General features: G+C 43.9%; 1 protein-coding gene and 1 pseudogene across 6 annotated transcripts; both read right to left on the bottom strand.

The window, feature by feature from the left end:
• Positions 1–1,092: 1,092 nt before the first annotated feature.
• Positions 1,093–6,373, bottom strand: LOC123088537 (putative disease resistance RPP13-like protein 1). Of its 6 annotated transcripts, XM_044510744.1 has the most exons (5): positions 6,133–6,372; positions 5,935–6,017; positions 3,009–5,805; positions 1,571–2,930; positions 1,093–1,422 (listed from the first exon to the last, which is right to left on the bottom strand). In XM_044510744.1, exons 3-4 carry the CDS (start codon positions 5,440–5,442, stop codon positions 1,609–1,611), a joined length of 3,756 nt encoding a protein of 1,251 aa, XP_044366679.1. In that variant the 5' UTR covers positions 5,443–5,805; positions 5,935–6,017; positions 6,133–6,372; the 3' UTR covers positions 1,093–1,422; positions 1,571–1,608. The 6 variants fall into 6 exon arrangements, with proteins under 6 accessions (XP_044366679.1, XP_044366678.1, XP_044366677.1 ...); XM_044510743.1 differs by having other exon boundaries at positions 3,009–6,017; positions 6,133–6,373; XM_044510742.1 differs by having other exon boundaries at positions 1,571–2,933; positions 3,009–6,017; positions 6,133–6,373.
• A 1,799-nt stretch (positions 6,374–8,172) lies between these two features.
• The window catches only part of LOC123084532 (probable LRR receptor-like serine/threonine-protein kinase At3g47570), a 58,420-nt pseudogene continuing 45,061 nt past the window's right edge, over positions 8,173–21,531 (bottom strand).

Below are 21,531 nucleotides of genomic sequence, written 5' to 3' on the forward strand. Positions count from 1 at the left end.
CATATCACCTTGTTTTGGTTTTTAAAAAATATCAAATTAAAATGAAACAACAGCTTGTGTATCTTACGTTTATAAACAAAGCAAGAAGCTCAAATTAAAAAATAGAGTAGTTCAAAGTTTATTAAAAAAACATTTTCCCCCGTTTGTAAAAAAGAAACCTAACTTTAAAATTGAATATTTTAATGTTTACAAATAAAATATTCAGTTTGATGACTATAAAAACGTGCTTTCCCCATTTCTAAAAATAGAAGTTTAAATTAAAACTAACAGAGCGGTTCAATATTTATTACAACAACAAAAAAAAAACTCCAAATTAAAAATAACGGAGCGGTCCGATGTTTATTACAAAGACCAAAAGAAGTTCATGTTAAAAAGAAAGGAATGGTTCAATTTTTTAATTAAAAAAATGATGTTCCCGGTTCAAAAACAACTAGAAGTTCAATTTTCAATAATGAAGCAGTTAGATATTTGTTAGAAAATTAAGGAGGAGATGCCGCGGTTGTAATGGTGATGGGTGAGGGGAAGGACGATGGTGGCGGTTTTTCACTGGACGAGAGGAGCGGCGGTTTAGCATTGGACGAGATGGGCATGCAAATTAATTTTTCCTATGACTAAAATGCCCCTAGATGAAAAGGTGTCCCTACATTGTCATTAGTACCGGCCAGTACTTTCGAATACTTTTGTCCAGGTACTACCGAGTACTACGTATATGTGTGCTGTTAGATTGAGGCAAACGAACGGCTGTAAATAATGCCAACTATTGTAAAACTTGTATCAAAAGGGAGGAAATTGCTTTGACTACTAAACCATGCCTGGATCATCGGAGCGAATTGGATGATCGGTTCGCTCTCCTTTCCTTAATATTCACCATCAAGATCTAGCTGTATACACCCTCCGTCCAAAATTACTTGTCATGAAATTGATGTATCTAGAACTAAAATACATCTAGATACATTGATTTCTCCGACAAGTAATTCCGGATTAAGGGAGTATCAGTCTATAATAAGCAGCAGATCCAACAAAAGTTTTATCATGCAAGAAAACTGGCCGTGGCACATGAAACACTGTACCAGATACCAAACTCAAGTACTGCAATAAATCACATAACTTGTTATGGGAGTAAATCATAAAACAGAACTTTAGTTACATGGTGTGTGCACACAAGAGATAAAGATTACAATTCGTATAATCTGATAGTACGACGGGCTCCAGGAGAGGGTAGCAGAACAATACAACAATAAAAGATGCATATCAGACACTACTTTCGGCAATTGTTCCGTCAATGAAATAGCAAGAACAAAAAAGATAACTGGCAACACGAGTATAGAATCCACCGCTAGTGATAGTGGCACTACAGCACAGGAGCTGGTAGAGTGAGAAGAAACAGTCGAACAATAAGAAACTCCACCTCGTAACAGGTTGCTGCAAGGCACACAAACATGGGCCTGCTATTAATTTGAAGTAAACAAATGAATAAAACTTTGAAACAAATTGAGTATCTGAAAGATAACAGAAAAACTAAATGCCCATGAACTTTGGGTGAAAACGTGGCCGACACAAGCTACTTTACCTTTCCGTTTATTTGCAAGTGGGAATCTAAATCACACTTCAACTAATACCCTTCCAGCGGATATGCTTGATCTTTGGCCAACTTTCTCCATGAGGCGCTTGGCAGCTCTCCATCAAGAGCTCACCACAAGAACGTATGCTTATGTGCCGGAGGGATGATGGCAGATCTGGTAAAGATGATATGTTGGGGCATCCATAGATGTCTAGACTCTTCAGATTGGAGAAGCACTTCAGATTTGTTGGCAGGGAAATCATTTGACAATCCCAGAATCTCAGACTCCTGACAGATGTGAAATTTGCGGATTCCTCAAATGAAATGAATGGTTCCTTGCTGCCTTCAAGAGTCAAAGATTCTGGAACTGTGGAAGCTTCAGCTGAGAGCACGTCGTTGAGTATTATAGGACTGCTAACATGAAGTGAGTCCTGTACTCGAAACTGTGAGATAAACTTAGGGGTGAGCTTTGGAACATCAATCAAACTTAAATGGTCAAGTTGCAGGGAAGACAATCCTTCGAGCACACATAAATCTGGCAAGCACTCCAGCGACAGACGTTTAACAGATGTGAAACTACCAACAGACAAGCATCCGGCACTTCTGCAATTCCGTATGACAATATCATTCATGTGTGGCCAGTCAGTACAGAGGAAGTCAGCTGCAAACACACAATTCTGTATACTGAGCCTCTCAAGTGATAATGGCAAGCATTCTGCTCCACATGCCAACTCTAAAGAAGGGCAGGAAATCAAATCAACACATGAAAGAGAGGTAGCAGCTCGTAAGCCCCTTAACGACCTGAGACACCAGCAATCATAGATGGACAAGCTGGAAAGTTCTGTCAAATGTTGGAGGACCTCTTCTGAAGGGAGTGTAGTTAGAGTCATAATCTCTACTAAGAACAAAATTTTCAGTGAAGCTAGGCCAGCAAGGCAAACAGCTAAAGCTCCATCTGTAATACAGCATGAAGAAAGATAAAGTTGACGAAGTCCTGATGGTGGAACAAGTGGCAGCCCAATGCTACTTCCATATGTGAGTCGCATCCTTTGCTCGTGACAATATATCCATGCCTTGATGACATCCTCCTTCACCAATACTTTATCCTTCTCTCTTTGTAGAGCGCTCTCAAGGTTTTGAACATGTGTCACATCACTATGCATCAGTGTCAACAACTGCTTCAGAACTGAATGTTCCCTCGGGAGTACAGACCTAATAAGTGATCTTGAATCCACCTGCCAGATTAAACGAAACTGTGATTCCAAGTGGTCTGTCCTCATGATATTCTCTCTCTGATCATGATGTTCCATCTCATCGTTGGAAATAAATATAAGCAGTGGGCAATTGTCTACATGTAAAAAACGAAGGCCTACTGGAAGAAAAGGTAATGACTTTAGGTTTGGCACATTGCTGAGGAAAAGTGAAGAGCAATTCTCAAATAGCTTACTATTGGACGGTAGGCTTTGTAATGCGCTGCAATTATTAAAGCTTAAAGATCCCAAATTCTCAAAATATGAACCATCAAGTAACCAGCTTGGATATTCTGAAGATCTGTAACCGTCAATTGTAAGATCCCTAAGCTGAGGCGGTGGCATCAGGCCTTTTAGAACCTCCAAATGTAAACTATCCTCTGCATTTGTGTTATTTTCATAACTCCATACAAGTTCTAAGCTGCCAAGTTGACTTTTCTTGTGCAGCTTTGATTCTAAGGCTTGATCCTTCCCAGCAACATTCTCAAGATTTGTGACCCTTAAACTGCCATGAATCTCGTTCATGTCCCTGAGCTGTTGTAACTCATATCCCTTTTTCTTTTGCACAGAAAATTCCCCTAATTGTTGAAGCAAAGTTAGCTTGCCAATGTTAGGAATTGCTTCTTTGAAGCTCGATTCAAGATGTTGTAACTTCACTAAATTGCTGAGTTTCTCAGGGAAACTCTTAACTTTACCATTTAACAGAAGTAACTGTAAGTGGTAAAGGGTACACAATGATCTTGGCAATTCAGAAATCAGTGTTTCTTTAAGATTCAAATACCGAAGGTGCTTCAACTCACCAGCAGAATCTGGCAACTTACTACTGCTGTAAGATGACAAGCATAGCACGCGCAACTTCTTCAAATTCTGTATTATCTGATTAAAAAGGTCACGTACATCATCCACTATGGGGTCTATGCAGATAATAGTGCGTAAATGATGTAGCTTGCAGATACTTTGCTTGTGTTGCATCATACTATCAACACGAACAGATAGGTGTCGAACAGTGGATGATATTTCTGTCACCTTATCATCTTCCAATCTGAAGTAGTCTTCTTTGGAGTGTGATTCTGCCAGATCATGAAGGAGATCATGCATAACATAATACGGGCCAACGTATGGTTGAAAGAATGAAACAGAGACCATCTCCTTGAAGCAATCCCTCCCAATATCTTTCACTCTCTTGTTTTGGTTGCAGGAATCAAAAAGACCCTCACCCATCCAAAGATAAACCAAATCATCAATGACATACCTGTAGCCTTTTGGAAATAGGCTACAGTATAGGAAGCACCTTTGCAGACATGGATCTAACTTCTTATAACTCCACAACAAAGCTGCCATGGGCTCACTTAATTTGTCAATTGTTAAAGTTAGAGCATCATTCCATGAAGATATATCTGTTTTCCCTTTCAACTGAGAACCCACAACTTTTGCCGCCAAAGGAGATTGTCCAAGCCTTTTAGCAATCTTCTCTGCAAAACCTTCCAGCTTTTTACACAACTGTGGATTTCTGATTTCTGGTCCAGAGAATGCATGGTGTCTGAAGAGTGCCAAGAACTGAGCATCCTCCATCTTTTCCAGAGGACACACTTCTTCACAGCAAAGAGCAGGTGGGAATGTATCTCGTCGAGAAGTTACCAAGACTTTGCTTCCCGTATGTTGGGAAACTAGAGGAGCTAACAGTTGGTCCCATTCCCTTTCGCTACCAGGTTCAAACCAAACATCATCCAACACAAGCAGGAATTTCCCTGATCCTTGCAGTATGTCTGTTAACTTGCGCTGCAGAGTATCAAGGTTATCAATGCGTGGGCATTCCCCCTGAGAGGCAGACTCGATGATCTCCCGTGTATGACGGCGGACATCAAGTTTGCGTGAGATGCTTACCCACATTGTCACAGCAAAATATTCGTTTATCCTCGGGTCATTGTAAACAAGTTGTGCCAAGGTGGACTTTCCCATGCCTCCAGCTCCAACGATGGCTAAACCCGAGTACAAAGCTATACTAGAATCAGTACTAGCAGTTGTCCTGGTAAGATGCTTTATTATATGATCACAATCCTTGTCACGGCCAATCACTTTCAGAGGTGGTATTGATGTGGTCTCAGGAACAACAGATGATGATATGGGAGGGTTCTCTGCATTATAATCAGCTGGTAAGCAAAGCAGTTTACGGAAGTCCTTGCCTTTCGCCAGGGTGGTCTTCAGTTCATTCAGATGTTGAATTAGCTTTCTGTTCTCAGAGCTCAGATTGGACAGCCTGCTTGATGCATCACGCAGAGGCTTCATAAAAGTGTTGCTGATGGAGGAGGCATTGGCCGGCAAGGAATCCTTCCCCTTTGCTTGGCGCTTGAGGAGGTTATACTCATGATCATCCAGCAAGTCTTCAGCCAGGTAGAAACCTTCTTTGAGTTCCTGAAGCCATTTGTGCAACTTGAGCTTGTGGTTTCCCTTATCTGCTGCTTCAATCAACAGCTCGAATTGCGGCAAGATAGTGGTCTCCAGTTCATGGAGCTCACGCACCATATCGACTCCAAGGTATGTTGAAGCATTAGAAAGGAGTTTCCTTAAGGCCGGCGATGCAGCCAATTTTAAGCTTACGCTTAAGGCAGCAGTAGCTAATGCCACTTCCATCGGATTATAGGGTTTATTTTTTTGGGTGTATAGGACAAGGGAGGGAGTTGTGTTTGTTTTGTGGATGAAGAGATCTTGGATGTAGAAAGACTAATTACGAGAAACAGGTAAAATAACAGACTTCTCCTAAGCAGACTTCTCCTTTTCTAAGGTGAGGGCCACTAGGCTAAAAGAGAGTTTCCAGAGGAATTGAGGAAAACAGGAGAACAAATTCGACTCATAAAGATGGACAATGAAAAAAAAGGGGGCAAACACTATAGCAATAATTTTTATTTTTTTTTGATTTTCTGTGTGTGGGATGGCCTGAATGGATTGAAAGACCACCACTGGAATTGCTTCTAGATCCAGTGATGGGTGAAAAACCTGTTGGGAGTAGGAAATCACGAGATAAATTAGCCAACTGCAGTGGCGATAAGAAGAAAAACTGTTGGCAGATCAAATCAGTGGACAACAGTGAAAACTAAGAATACTATTTTGAGCATGGGAAATAACCTGAATAAATAATAGAATAGCAATGAAAGTTCTTCTGGATCAAAGGTAGAAACAATCAGTGAATATAGCAAACGGGTGAACACCTGTTGGATTGGGAAATCACAATATAGATCAGCCGTGCAAAAAGGAAGATAGATAATACAGTAGTAAAAGGCCAGATTTGTAGAGGAAAACAGAGGAGATTAGTGGTGAGCTTACACGGACGAAGAAATGAGAATCAGCGTTGTAGGAGCCGGCACAGCGATGAGGCAAGGCTGCAGGAGATGAGTGAAGGCAAGAATTCCCAAACAACGGCTCAACAAGACAAGGCAATAATAGAGAAACCCAACTACATGATGTGTCCGGTTGAATTCCAAGGTTCCACAATGATTTGCCAATCCCTGTCTGACCTTTCAAAGCCTGTTCTACCAGCTTAATGCCTACGTAGCCTTCTCCTGTCCGCACACTGTGCTCCGCGGGATCCGTCATTTCCGGTGGCCACCGTCTCCATCCGGTTGCCCTCCCCTTGACTGGGTTTTCCTGGTGGGGGGGTGGGTGGGCACGCCGTTGTCTTTTGCAAATGGGAAAACGACTGATTTCTCATCTTCCTTCACAGCAAAAGTGGTCCAGAAGCCCAAACAATAGACTGAACTTTACAAAACAAATGAATGAATGGTTCATTTATTTTCTTTCAGGTTGCTTCCAGGAAGCTCACTGGAGCTCCTCCGTCTTTCGGTCAAACCAAAAAAATGAGCACTGAGCATACTGCATACATACACATACATGGAAAGAAAAGAGAAACAAATTAAAAGAATGATGGTCAGCAAGCAATGCAGATTCAGGATTATATTACTGCTGCGGCGGACTGAGCTTCGCCGATTTTGGAGAATTGCAGAGAAACTAAAGCTATTGTGGACTGAGGTCCACTAATTTTGCTGCCTAAGATCCACATTGAAAGAGAGGGGATTTGCAAGAAAAGAATGTTCACCTCATTCGCCGGGAGGAACAGCTCGACTCACGCGGTGGCCGTGCGCCCCAGGCTCAAACGGTGGCCCTCCTTTGCGGTCTCTAAGACCACCCGCAGCTCCAGGCGCCGCACCCGCCGGCAACTTTAGGGCAACTTTTGGGCACATTAGTGTTGGGTCGAATTGAAGAGGAGCAGGCCACAAAGGCAGTGATGATGGTTTATACGGGTGCTCTGTTTAGCCTCAAAATATTTTCTCTTTCTTTTTTTTCCATATTTTCTAGATGCTTACCTACCACATGTGCCATACAATACATGCAAATCTTTTCTTACCCCTCTCAATTGTAGTACCGATAACTCAAAATTAGCTTGTTCACATATTTTGACCATAAATTAATCTAATAATATGTAGGTTATGTGCATAAACTTGATACCATTGAGTTCGTATTCATAAATTTATTGTGATTTCATAATTATCAATATAATATTATGCAAAGCATTTACAATCAAAATTTTAAAGATGAACGGACAAAACAAACCCTGTGTTTTGCAATTGAGAGGCTGGAGAATATTGGCAGAGGCAGAGACACAGATTGCGTTGACAATATTCAGGCAGCAATCAATGGCGGCAAGATTTCACCAAATTTCATGCACTTGGGTCCGAAATCAAAGCAGCGCTGCAAGATATGACTAACTTACATAGAGGTTTGGACATGTTAAAGAAAATAGAGGACTGGAGATGACAAGATCACAAGAACGACATCATTTGTCCAGCCAAAGTATATATATATATATATATATATATATATATATATATATATATATATATATATATATATATATGTATGTGTGTGTGTGTGTGTGTGTGTGTATATATGTGTATATATATATATGTGTGTATATATATATAATATATATACACATACATACATACTATGAAAACCAAAGAGCTGATTTTTTATGACAAGAATCTGAGAAGCAACCAGATTGCGACGAGAGTAGCACCTTCAATTTTAGCGCTCCGAATCAGAGCAGCACTTCTTTCAGGCTAAAGAGTAAGACAATACAACTTCAAGGAAATGGATACTTCATATTATAGAAACAAATGCATATATACTGGACAAACATATAATAATGGATGAAAATGGAAATATTGACTTCAGAATCACCCCAAAGCCACAAAACAGGCTTCCCAGACCATAATATCACAGGCCAGCCACAGGATAACAACTGGCAACCGCAGGGCTGTAAAGATGATCGTAACGCTTCATTGCTCGCCTGGATTAAGAGGTTGCTCAAAATTCATGGATAACCATATGAGCCTCGCATGCTCTCTTTATGGCATTCAATTCCTTGACTACGTCGTTTATCTTCATTGAGAACGGATTTTGAGCTCCCGGGGGCCTAGGCACCCTGTTATCATGGCCGTTGGTCCAGAATGGTCCTCGTGGGGATACGCGCTGACCACTGTAGCGTTCAAACTATTAGTAAGCTAGTTCTTTGCTAAACGCGGGCGGTCAGCGTCAATTCAAACCGAGCTGGGCCTAGGCTGTCGCTGTACATTTAGGTTTCAGTCCAGCACCACCTTCACCTCTCCTCCCCCCAGCCCGAGGCGTTGAGATGACATGTCGGCCTGATTTAATAATAAAAAAGAACTAGCTTCCGTCCCGCACAGCTGGGGCGACCGCTGCTCTGCTCCATAAATTTTTTTGTTTTTTGTTTATCTTAGATGGACGTATTGTGTTGTCACGTCACGCGACGGATCGCTGTGCTGCTTTGTCTGGAAGCATCCCGAGTGCATCCATACACCGTTTGTATTGGTTTTACTAGTCCACAACGCCTAGGGACGGGTGTTGAGGCTTTTTTTTGTTTTCTCTTACTGTAATAAGTACCTTCAGTCCAAGACCTTATCCCAGGTGACAGTGAGGCCGATGAATTCGCCCTTATGAAAAGGCCTGATGAAAGTTAAATCGCTCTTCTTTAACCGGACCAAGGTGCTTTTCGGTAACGGTACTTCTACAAGATTCTGGGAGGATACCTGCCTAGGGGATACGTCTTTGGCGATTCAGTATCCTACTCTCTATAGCATTATTCAACAAAGAGATGCAACCGTTCAGACGGTATGTCAGTCCGTGCCTTTACATATTAGCTTCAGGAGAGCTTTAGCCGGTAACCGTGGGAAGCTTGGCTCCATCTTGTGAGAAGACTAATGGAGGTTCAATTTTCTCAACGTCCAGACCAGTTGTGTTGGAAACTTACTAAGAATGGAGAATTTACGGTCAAATCAATGTACTTGAGTGTTATTAATTCTAGTTATATTTCTACGTCGAAACATGTTTGGCATGTCAAAGTTCCCTTGAGAGTTAAAGTGTTCATGTGGTTTGTGTATAAACAAGTCATTTTAACTAAGGATAACTTGATTAAACGCAACTGGACTAGATCCTCGGTGTAGCTTTTGTGACAGAGATGAAACAATCAAGCACCTCTTTCTCGATTCTCCCATGGCAAAAATTCTTTGACAATCAGTTAACATAGCCTTTAATATTACTCCTCCACACAATATTAACACATTATTTGGAACGTGGTTGGATGAGATTGAGCCCCAAACAGCGAGACACATTCGTGTAGGAGTACGTGCATTATTATGGGCTATCTGGAACTGCAGAAATGATTTAGTCTTTAACAGAATATCAAATACTCATTTTTTGCAGGTTATATTCCGGGCCATTGCGTTGATCCGTATGTGGTCATTACTCACTCCGACGGAGGCCAGGGAGCGTTTGGTTACTGGATCTATCCAATGGAAGATGGTAGCACGGGATATTTTTAGCCGGTTTGGATGACGGTCATGTAATAGGATAGGCAATTAGTTTTCATGTCTTTCTCTTGTCGGCTGGCTATGGCTTTTGTTTTTTGCTCCTTAGCTCTCTGTGAGCAGCTTTGTTGGAGACTTTTAGACTTGTGCTTGAACCTATTTGCTTGTTTAAGAAAGGTGGTCGTATGCAATTCTCCGGTGCAGAGGTCGGGGATGTCCCCCTTTTCAAAAAAGAATTCTTTTTTTGCATATGAAGTCTGATTACAGGCTGTCCGTTAAGTGTACCGTTTATTAGGATGTCCGTTAAGTGTACCGTTTATTTATGTCTCGTTATATTAGGGGTTGTTTGGTTGGTGTCTTAAATTTTCACAGTTATCCAGCCACACTTGTGGCGCACCGCAGAGTGTGGCGGCCAAAACCAGCGCCACACTTTTGGCGAGAAAATTTGCTGCAAAACACAATGCAGGTTGTGGCAAGCCTAACCTTACTAGGAAACCAAACGGCAGCCTAGGTAGCTGTGGCGCGCCGCACCTTTGGCGTGGCAAGGTGCGACCGCCAACCAAACAACCTCTTAGATCCATCAGCTTGCAAGATCGTGTATTTGTATCACGAGATAACCTAATCAAACACCTGCTTTAAAGTTTTAAGTTTCAAAAGTTATCCATCAAGTTGGTCGAATGTGATTACGAACAAGAATACCGGCATACGAAAGTACCACGTCCATGTATTAGAACTAATAATTATCGTATGTATTGAACGGATGTATTGTTCTCTACTACTACGTCCAAAATGTTGATTATGTTACTAATATTATATCTTAAACTATGGTGGGAGGGCTAGCGGGGGGTTGGGTGAAGTTGTTTTGGTCAAATTACGATGATATCCATTTAGCATACTAGTACTTGTTATAAATGGTCGACGTCCAAAATACTAATCTTTCATTAGCAATAATTATTGTGTTCACGAATATCAGCAAAACAATGTAGCTTAGGGTTACCTCAATTGCCGAACAAGGGCCAAATGAGAGGGAGGGGATGACTGGTTCTCCTAAACAGCCAAGCACAAGTCATAAAAAAAGATAACAAAAGGGAACAACAGTCATTCTTGTTCCATGAACATATAGGCCTCGGATGGGGTTCTGGTTACATGTTTGCGGTGAGTTCTGAACTCGTTCTACGAACACACAGTGATCCTTGTTCTAGGTACGTATGAGCCCCAAATGGTACACATTTGTGGTAAGTCATGAACTTGTTTCGGTAACAACCGTCATTCTTGTTCCAGGTACATATTAACCTCACATGGTGTTCGGGGTATTTATTTGTGGTGTGTTATGAACTACTTCCAGATACATATAAGCCTCATATGGTGTTCCTGGTACACATTTATAATGAGTTCTGAACTTGATCCGGGAACATGGAACGCCCACAGCTAATGATTTTTTGAGTTGTTGGCGGGTTCTATGCTAGTTATTGATATGGCTACCATCCCTATGAATTACGATGGATTGGGGGTGACGGAATCTTCAGGGAGGTAGTGAATCAGGGATTGGGTAGCAGTGCCTCATATACGCCCTACATTTTGGTACGGATACGAGGAAAGCTGATTAGTCTGATCGTTCAAGTGACATGTCGAGAGCATTGGTTGGCACGTTTGTTGTGACTGGTGAATCACTATGTGAGCTACACAAAGCATATATTCGACTGTAATTCATTCAATATAAAAAAGCCAATCGATTGTAATTCATTCGATATTAAGGCCAAAGATGCCGAGATGTGATCGACGCCACATCGTCATAGATGTGAAGGAGCTAAGGCCAGAGGTTGAGGATGCCAGCAGTAGAAACCTGAGGTACTGCCTCATCAGGGAAGGTTCATCCGGATCCAACCCTGCTGCTGCAGAAGATCAGGGCAGCCTTGCTAGTGCGAAAAATGTTTGGCATCGAGGAAGCAAGGCTTGCTGCCATTGAGGAGAGGACATGAAGCCCAAGGTGGATCTCCATCAGTTGGTCACTAGCGGACCGAAGAACCTTGGCGTGATTGCGGTGTGGGGAACTTGTGGTGATCTTGGCAAGGAAATGAGATCAGTAAGGTCTATGATGATAAACATCTAGCTCCGAATGGGATGGTCTTGTGAAGGAGGAGGACACCAGATCTAGCTCCGATGGATTGGTAGTTACCATAAAGTTAATTAAAAAACTATAAAATGGTTTGCCCGATAAATTGATTTGCACGAGGAAGCCCGATATAGGGTTTTTCCCTGGTCATCAAGCTTCTTCGCTGATGTTCATAATGGCGGGTTAAGAAAGCTTCGGTTCCCGGTAAAAATACTGGAGATGTTATCTATATCCGTCCTAAGGATAGTGCGCATCAGCACCGGCGGCATCGGCGACTAGGAAACAGTTCCATCACATAGGGCAATTTAGAAGCCTCCTCTACCAAATCCCACATTGCTTAAGAAGTAGATGTCCGTCCCCAATTGACAATGATCAACAACTCGAACCATTTATCGCTCTCTTTCTTTCTTTATCCCTCTCGTTTTTTCGCTGGGTGATGTCGGATTGCCTCACATCGGCCCATTCTAACACACATATATCGCACTTGGACTTGGTATAGTGGTGGAGTTCGATGCATCCTAGTGCCATATCATCTCCGTCTATTTAAGTGGACACAACCCTACTTGGACCTGACATGTATATCGGACAATACTGTTCTTGTACTTGATACATTTAGCAGATACAACCGCACTTAGACTTGGTATGTTCACCCGACTGAACATTACTTTGACTTGGTACATTCATCTGACACAACCATACATGGACATGTTACATTCACCCAAATCAACCTTACTTGGACCTGGTACTTTCATCCAATACAACCATACTTGGACCTGATGCATTTAGTGGACACAACCTTACTTTGACCTGGTACATTCACCCGACTGAACTTTATTTGGACCTAGTACATTCACCCGAAAAAACCATACATGGATATGGTGCATTCACCTGACTCAACCTTATTCGGACCTGGTACATTCACCCAACACAGCCATACTTGAACCTAGTACATTTAGTGGACACAAACCCTACTTGCACCTGGTACATTCAGCCGACACAATCATACTTGGACCTGGTATGTTCAGCCGACGCAACCATACTTGGACCTGGTACGTTTAGCAGACGCAACCATACTTGGACCTCAGTGGCGGAGCCAGCCAGCTCAAGGAGCCGGGGCAGAGTCTTCACACAGCCATAGTGCCCAGCATTTGCCCAATTAATTAGTAATACTAATCATGATTTCTTTCTATTGCTTAGTGAAGGATGGCTGGAGCAGCCCGGGCAGCTGCCCCAGGTCGCCGGGAGCTAGCTCCGCCACTGTTGGACCTGGTATGTTTAATGGACACAACCCTTCTACGACCTGGTACATTCAGCAGTCACAACCTTACTTGGACATGGTACATTCATCGGACTAAACCTTACATGGACCGGTACATTCACCGGACACAACCTTATTTGGACTTGGTACATTCACTCGAATGAACCTTGTTTGGACCTGGTACATTCACCCGACACAACATACATGGACCAGGTACATTCACCGGACTCAATCTTATTTGGACCTGGTACATTCACCCGATAAAACCATTCTTGGACCTAGTACATTCAGCGGACACAACCCTACTTGCACCTGGTACATTCAGCCGACGCAACCATACTTGGACCTGGTACGTTTAGCAGACACAACCCATCTTGGTTCTGATACATTCAGCAGACACAACCTTACTTGGAAATGGTACACCGACTAAACCTTAGTTGGACATGATACATTCACCCGACTCAACCTTACATAGACCTCGTATATTCAACCGATACAATCATACTTGGACCTGTTACATTCAGCGGACACAGCCTTAATTAGACCTGGTACAATCACCCGATTGAACCTTATTTGGACCTGATACATTCACTCGACACAACTATACACGGACCTGAAATATTCATCCGATACAACCATATATGGACCTGGTACATTCACCCGACATAACCATACATGGACCTGATACATTCACCCGATGCAACCATACTTGAACTTAGCACATTCACCCGACATAACCATACATGGAACCGGTACATTCAAGGTACACAATCCTACTTGGACTTATTTCATTCACTCAACATAACCATACTTAAACCTAGTACATTCAGCAGATACAACAACAGTTGGACCTGATACATTCACCTAACACAACCATACTTGACCCTGGTACATTCACCCGAGACAACCATACTTGAACCTGTTACATTAAGGCGAAACAACATTCGGCACCCGGTATAAGATTCCTACCTGGCAAATTAGGTCGATTGTAAGCTACAAGCTAATACATGAGTACTTCGACTTGGTTCACTCGCCCGGAAAGCCGGCGGTCGGATGGATGCCTTCTTAGACGTTTTTTGAATATACTAGGCCCAAGTATGGTTGTGTTAGGTGAATGTATCAGGTCCAACTATTGTTATGTTCGATGAATGTACTCCCTCCGTCCCATAATGTAAGATGATTTTTTACACTACACTAGTGTCAAAAAATGTCTTATTTATGGGACGGAGGGAGTACCAGGTTTAAGTATAGTTGTGTTGGGCGAATGCAACAGGTCCAAGTAGGGTTGTCTACCTTGGATGTACAAGATGCAAGTATGGTTATGTCGGTTGCGTCGGGTGAATGTACCAGGTCTATGTATGATTGTATCGGATGAATATTCCAGGTCCATGTATAGTTGTGTCGACTGAATGTACCAGGTCCAAGTAAGGTTCAGTCGAGTGATTGTACTAGGTCTAAGTAAGATTATGTCCGCTGAATATACTAGCTCTAAGTATGATTGTATCGACTGAATGTACCAGGTCTAAGTAAGATTGAGTCGGGTCAATGTATGGTTGTGTCGGGTGAATGTACCAGGTCCAAGTAAGGTTTAGTCAGGTGAATGTACATGGTCCAAGTAAGTTTGTGTTTACTGAATGTACCGGGTCAAAGAAGGGTTGTGTCCGCTAAACGTACAAGGTCCAAGTATGATTGTGTCAGCTGAATATACCAGGTGCAAGTAGGGTTGTGTCCGCTGAATGTACTAGGTCCAGGTAAGGTTATATCGGGTGAATGTACCAGGCCCAAATAAGAATGAGTCGGGTTAGGAAGCCGGAGATGGAAGAGAGGGTGTCGTGTCGGATCTTCAATCGGGGCAAATAACGGATGCTCGGATGAATGTACCAGGTCCATGTATGGTTGTGTCGAGTGAATGTACCAGGTCCAAATAAGGTTCAGTTAGGTGAATGTACCAGGTCGAAGTAAGGTTGTGTCCGCTAAATGTATGAGGTCCAAGTATGGTTGTAACGGGTGAATGTACCAGGTCCAAGTAAGGTTAGGTCGGGTGAATGTAACAGATCCAAGTATGGTTGTGTCGTGTGAATGTATCAGGTCCAAGTAAGTTTCAGTCAGGTGAATGTACCTGGTCCTAGTAAGGTTGTGTCTGCTGAATGTACCAGGTCCAAGAAGGGTTGTGTCCTTTAAACGTACAAGGTCCAAGTATGGTTGCGTCGGCGGCTGAATATACCATGTGCAAGTAGGGTTGTGTCCAATGAATGTACTAGGTTCAAGTATGGTTGTATCGGATAAATGTACTAGGTCCAAATATAGTTGAGTCGGGTGAATGTACCAGGTCCATGTATGGTTGTGTCGGGTAAATTTACCAGGTCCAAATAAGGTTCAGTCGGGTGAATGTACCATGTCGAAGTAAGGTTGTGTCCGATAAATGTATGAGATCTAAGTATGGTTCTAACGGGTGAATGTACCAGGTCCAAGTAAGGTTAGGTCGGGTGAATGTACCAGGTCCAAGTATGGTTGTGTCGGGTGAATGTATCAGGTCCAAGTAAATTTCAGTCAGGTGAATGTACCTGGTCCTAGTAAGGTTGTGTCTGTTGAATGTACTAGGTCCAAGAAGGGTTGTGTCCTTTAAACGTACAAGGTCCAAGTATGGCTGCGTCGGCGGCTGAATGTACCATGTGCAAGTCGGGTTGTGTCCAATGAATGTACTAGGTTCAAGTATGGTTGTATCGGATAAATGTACTAGGTCCAAATATGATTGGGTCGGGTGAATGTACCAGGTCCATGTATGGTTGTGTCGGGTGAATTTACCAGGTCCAAATAAGGTTCAGTCGGGTGAATGTACCATGTCGAAGTAAGGTTGTGTTCGCTAAATGTCCCAGGTCCAAGTATGGTTGTATCGGGTGAATGTACCAGGTCCAAGTACGGCTTGGTCGGGTGAATATATCACGTCCATGTATGGTTGTGTCTGGTGAATGTACCAGGTTAAAGAAGGCTTGTGTCTGTTAAACGTACCAAGTCCAAGTGTGGTTGCGTCCGCTAAACGTACCAGGTCCAGTTAGGGTTGTGTCCACTGAAATCAGCGGATATGATATGGTACCTGGATGTGTCGAACTCCACCACTCTACCAAGTCTAAGTGAGATATATGTCTGTCAGAATGGGCCGATGTGAGGCGGTCTGACATCACCCAGTGAAAAGATAAGAGGGGTAGAGATAGCAAGAGAGTGATAAAGAGTTCGAGTTGTTGATCATGGTCGATCGGGGACGGACGTCTACTTCTCAAGCAATATTGGGATTTGGTAGAGGAGGACTTTCTCAAAATGCCGTCCCTAACAGAACTGTTTCCAAGTCACACATAAGGAAGAATTTTTATGAGTAGTAAACCCCCACATTATCATAAACACAAAAGGTGTGGTAAGATTTCTTTAGGCAAGCCAAAGTGTGGCTAACAATTTAAGCAATTTAAGTTAGGCAAGTGTGATAAAAATAATGTGGCAACATAAGATAAACATAGTCAAAATCTAAACAGCCCCTAAGCATCATTGCCGCACTACGGCTGCTTGGGAAGCTACAAAATGTTTCTAATGCAGCAAAAATAGATTCCAACATAAGTTTCCCATGCACACACTGAACATGGGCATGCCCAATCACATCGGACTCGGCCGCGAACTAGTTCTGCATCACATAAAAAACAACCACGTTGCATGAAAGTCGTTGTACAAAACTTTCACATAGCTAAGCATTCGCGTTGTTGAAATTCAAGGCCAAATGAGTATTTCTATTTTTATTTTCCTTATTTATTTTATTGGGTAGTAATCAGCAGGGCATCAAATAATAACTCAATATCTGAATTTAATTATGCCGAAAATCAATGGCCGTGCAAGAACAATATCTGTACAGTGCAAGTACCGCCCCACGTATTGGAGCCACTGTTGTATAGTTGTAGTATCAGGCACTAAATCGTAGACTATAATAGTACCCGGTACCACTGGGTCTAGGGTACAATAAGGCAGAGTACCTTTGTTGTCGTGCTTGAGGAGTTGTGCCAGGTAAATCTTTAACGATTTGTTCCGGGTAAGCACATAAAACAAATTTTTTGTGTTGTGGGTATTACGACTTGTCTGTGGAAACAGTGACCTCTTTCAGACACTTTTAGTCGCGCGTGGACCTGTACCAGTTGTAATAAAGAAACTAGACATGTGCTTCGCCCGGCTTCTGACGTGGTGTACTGGGAACAGCTAGACTAGAACCATATTTTTCAATTAAAAAAGGTGCATCAACAGTTCCAGGCCACATAATCTGGACACTTTTTTCGTTTTGGAAGTTCATGCACCCAGTCAGAGCAACTCTAGCATATCCGGAATCCTCCCGACACGCAAAACGTTTTTGTAGTTCACGGAAAAACGCCTTTGGGGCTGGCACGGACGGCTGCAGTTGCAGACCCCGCATAATGGACCCATAAAAAGGATATTCCCAGAACATGCTTTTTTACGGGCTGGGGTTGCAGCGTCTGATCTGGCGCAGCTCCTCCCGGCCCGCAAAACTTAAATTTGCAACTTAATTTGATCTAGCATGTTGCATTGCTTTGCTTTATTAATAACATTGGATACAAAAGGCATCACCAAATCTTTGCTAGAATAGCAAGACCAAAGAAAACAAGAACTACAAGTATGCATTTTAGAAGATTTCCAACTTCCATAACTGCTCCCACTAGTTGGACTAATATCTTCTCCATGCATTCGTTGTTGATCTGTGAATTCTCGATTTTGCATTCTTCTTTCTTCATTTTTGGTTCGGAAGAAGTAGATGCTGCTTCCCTTCTAGTTGCACATACAGCCGCATCATTGCCTTCGATTGTACTAAGGAGTGCAGTAACATCTATTAAATTTCTTTCTATCAACAAATTAATGTATTGCCCTTTCCAAAACCAAAATGAGCATCCATCGTCCTACACAAAAGAATGAGCAAGCTCGAAGTGAGCCACCGTAATTGAACTAAAGAATGAACTATGAAACGAGCTACCGCAAGTGCACGTACCCCGTCATTTTCGCATTTGAAGAACACCCATCCGGGGTGCTTCGGCGTGCTCGAAGTGAGCCACAGCACTTTCCACGTGCAGTCGTCGCACTCTATGAGCGGCATCAGCAAGCCACAAAGACGTTGCGCGAGCGCCGAGCCCGGTGGACGGCCAGACGAGTCCGTGCCCGCAAACCTTCGGCGACGGCGGGCGGATGAACCCGTACCTGCATGCGGAGATGCGCCCTAGCCTGGGCTGCGGGAGAGGCTCCCCAACCACTCCATCGCTTGGGGCAGCAACCGGCGGCCGGAAAAAGCCAAATCCGGCAGCCCGCCATGAAGTGCCGCAGATCTGCAAATCCGGCGGGCCGCCGACGCAGGGGGGAGGGGGGAGGCCTCGTGCGCGTGGCGGCCTTCCGACGTGCTCCTGCCGGCTGCGGTCGCCGGAATCTTGGGCGGCGGCCGGCGGCGGCGCGAGGGGGAGAGGAGAGGTGGTTGGTGGGAGAAAGCGCGGGATGAAATGTACCCCCACCAACAGCTTCCGCTTATATGCAGGGCATCGCCGCCGCGAGGGGGAAACCCGCGTTTTCCCGGGTTGGGCTCAGAATTTTGCCGCGCCCCCTAAAATTTTTTACGGGCCGGGGCGGGATGCGGGTCTGATCGGGCTGGTTTTTCCGTCCTGACCCATATTTTGGCGGTTATTTTACTGGTCGGAGCAGGATGCGGGGTCTACTAGAGTTGCTCTTAGTCTGAGAATATCGGTTTTTGCCCGATGTGCCTAATGCATGATCGATGACGGCGATACTGGACCAGTTGCCAGTTTAGGTAAATGTCCCATGTACATGAAACCAAATATGTGCCATGTACATGAAAGCAAAGAAATTATACTTAGAATACGCCAAATGTGTCATGTACGTTGCCTATTCGCATAAGGATGTTCCTGGCATAATATCATGGGGTGAACAGCATTTTACTCGAAACAAAATATTACTCGACGTAGTGCCTGGTTCTTGCCGCTTGAGTAGCACTGTTGTCAGCCTGAAGAAGACGCCTCGCCATAGAAGCGACTGTGAATTTCCAAGTTTCAAACAAATTCGAAGAAAAACTGTGAAAACTTACACATATTCACGATGGATCTGTGAATTTTCGTTCAAAAATAATATGATTTGCAAACAGCATAAAAGAAATAAAATCCCGGCCTAACAATAAAAAAGATTGGCTCATTTTCATGTACGTATTTTTTTCTATGCCATGTACGAAAGTATATTGTTATGAGAATTTTCTTGAACGTGTTATGAGTATTTGTGTATGTACAAAATTTTCAATTTTTTACATGATGAAAAATGATTTTTCTTTAAGTCCAATTAGTGCTTGTCCATCGTTCGGCATTTCCGGCCTAACCATGCCGTACCGAGCCTTTGCTCTCCGTTTTTGCATGCGGGGAGCAAGTAACGACACCCAATGCATACGGAGTAACTTCTGGCTAGTTCTTTTTCTTAGGCTGGTCACAGTGGGGAGGAACTTAGGAGTAACATCACACACTCTAATACAACTTTGCTTATGTGGCACGTATTTAATGAAGAGAGAGATGCTTGTGGTAACTAGCTAAGTTACCGGAACATCACACACTCCAAGAAACAATGAGTCTATAACCTAATAAATACATCGTTGCATGACACTACATAGATGTTCCTACTCACTATGAAGATAGTAACATAGTATAGGGAAGTGTGTAAGTCACTAGCTTATGTTCTTGCCCATTGTGACCAGCCTTAGAGAAACTTCTGGCTAGTTGGGTGAAATAATGCGACGTCGAAGCGCACACTGCTTTGACTCGTCCAGTCGCTGAACAGTACTTCGGCGCAGAACAGTGCTAGGGGGCTACGCGTTCTTCAAGAAAGTTAAATAATACGGTGCATGCACTTATAGGTGGATAGCAGTAAAAGGTTGCACGTTCCCCATTATGGCGCTACTGCACTCACCTCTTCACACATCCACGCCGGCTCCTCTCGCCGGCGAAGTGACAGCTGAAAGAACCCACTACGCTAGCAGCTCCGGTGGTTTTGCATCTCTACCGCACCGGCAGCTAATGGCGTCAGTACAAGAAAGAGGAAGGCAGTTACTTTTTTTTTTTTTTGAACAGGAAAGGCCATGAAGGGCCTAGATCTTCCTTAAAACTTCAGCGGTTACAACACAAAGCCCACACAAGGACTCACATAAAAGGAAAATATTTTGACAAGAAGGACCCTAAACTGGATCTGAAAATTGCAATCGGGTCCACAACATCTTCTTCCTGGATGTAGACTCGCCGTCGCCGGGGACGCACCACTTGGGGCGACGAGACCATCGCAGCAGCTTGGAACCGCTTCGAACTCCAGATAGAAGATGCATCTGCCTCCCCTATCGCTCTTAGGCTGGGAGGAAATACACGGCCGCCATTCGGCCAGAAGGGGCAACGCCATGGTGTGGAAGACCGGTTGCCAGCGGGCGCCGTAGCTCCACCTGATCTGCCGCTGCTGATATGCTCCGAACCCACCTGCAAAAACCAGATCCTCTAGCATCACCATCGCTCCATCCACCTCCATGGCAGCTTGAAGCAACAGAGGAAGGGGACGAATCCTTCTCCAAATCATGGCAGCAACCGAGCTTATTGGAGGATGCGCCGACGATGAATCACGCAGCAGCGAGTAGCACCACGCCACCGCCACCAACCAAAGCATCGCCGCTAGCCACCATGCGCTGCTCGTACGCGCAGGCGGCGCGCTCCTCATCGGCATATCGCCAGTCCTAGGCATCACGCCCAACACACCAGAACGGAAACTGAACCTACATCTACTATGTACAAGAACACGCCGAGCACCTCCCCCATCACTTCTTCGACGAGCGTTGCCGGCGGAGAGGATCCGGGATCGGGCCGGGAAGGAACTGTCTCGAGAGACTCTCAACTGTAGCAGGTCGTGGATTTTGTTATGGGCCGTTCGGGAGGTGGGTTGCTATGATTTTATCCGGAAGGCAGTTACTAGAGAACCGATAAAGTTAAAAGCATTGAGTAAGCTGAACATCACGTGGCGAATGAGAATTTCATGTGATACGACTGGGCGCATGCACCATCTGCATGCTGTCGCAAAGCCTATTCCTGTCATGCCTACTCCTGCAAAGCCTATTTCTGCATGCTACTCCTCCCTACCCCTCCCTCCTCACCAGCTCCGTGCAACATGCGGCGAAAGCCGGCAACATTCGCTGAAAATGGAACGGAGATTTTTGTTACGGTCTGAACTTGTTGTCAATGACAGAACACATGTATTATAACCTTGAGCTTCTCGAGATGGAAGGCAGGGGTGATGATCTTCCGGTGCTTAACCCATTTTTCACCCTCATGGCTACCCACACCGTGGTGCAGCATCCTTTGAAGTCGGCCCAGGTTGAGCTTCTCAAGGTGACCCAACTTGTTGGACAG

The sequence above is a fragment of the Triticum aestivum genome, chromosome 4A, assembly GCF_018294505.1.
Source record: "Triticum aestivum cultivar Chinese Spring chromosome 4A, IWGSC CS RefSeq v2.1, whole genome shotgun sequence".
Taxonomy (NCBI): domain Eukaryota; kingdom Viridiplantae; phylum Streptophyta; class Magnoliopsida; order Poales; family Poaceae; genus Triticum; species Triticum aestivum.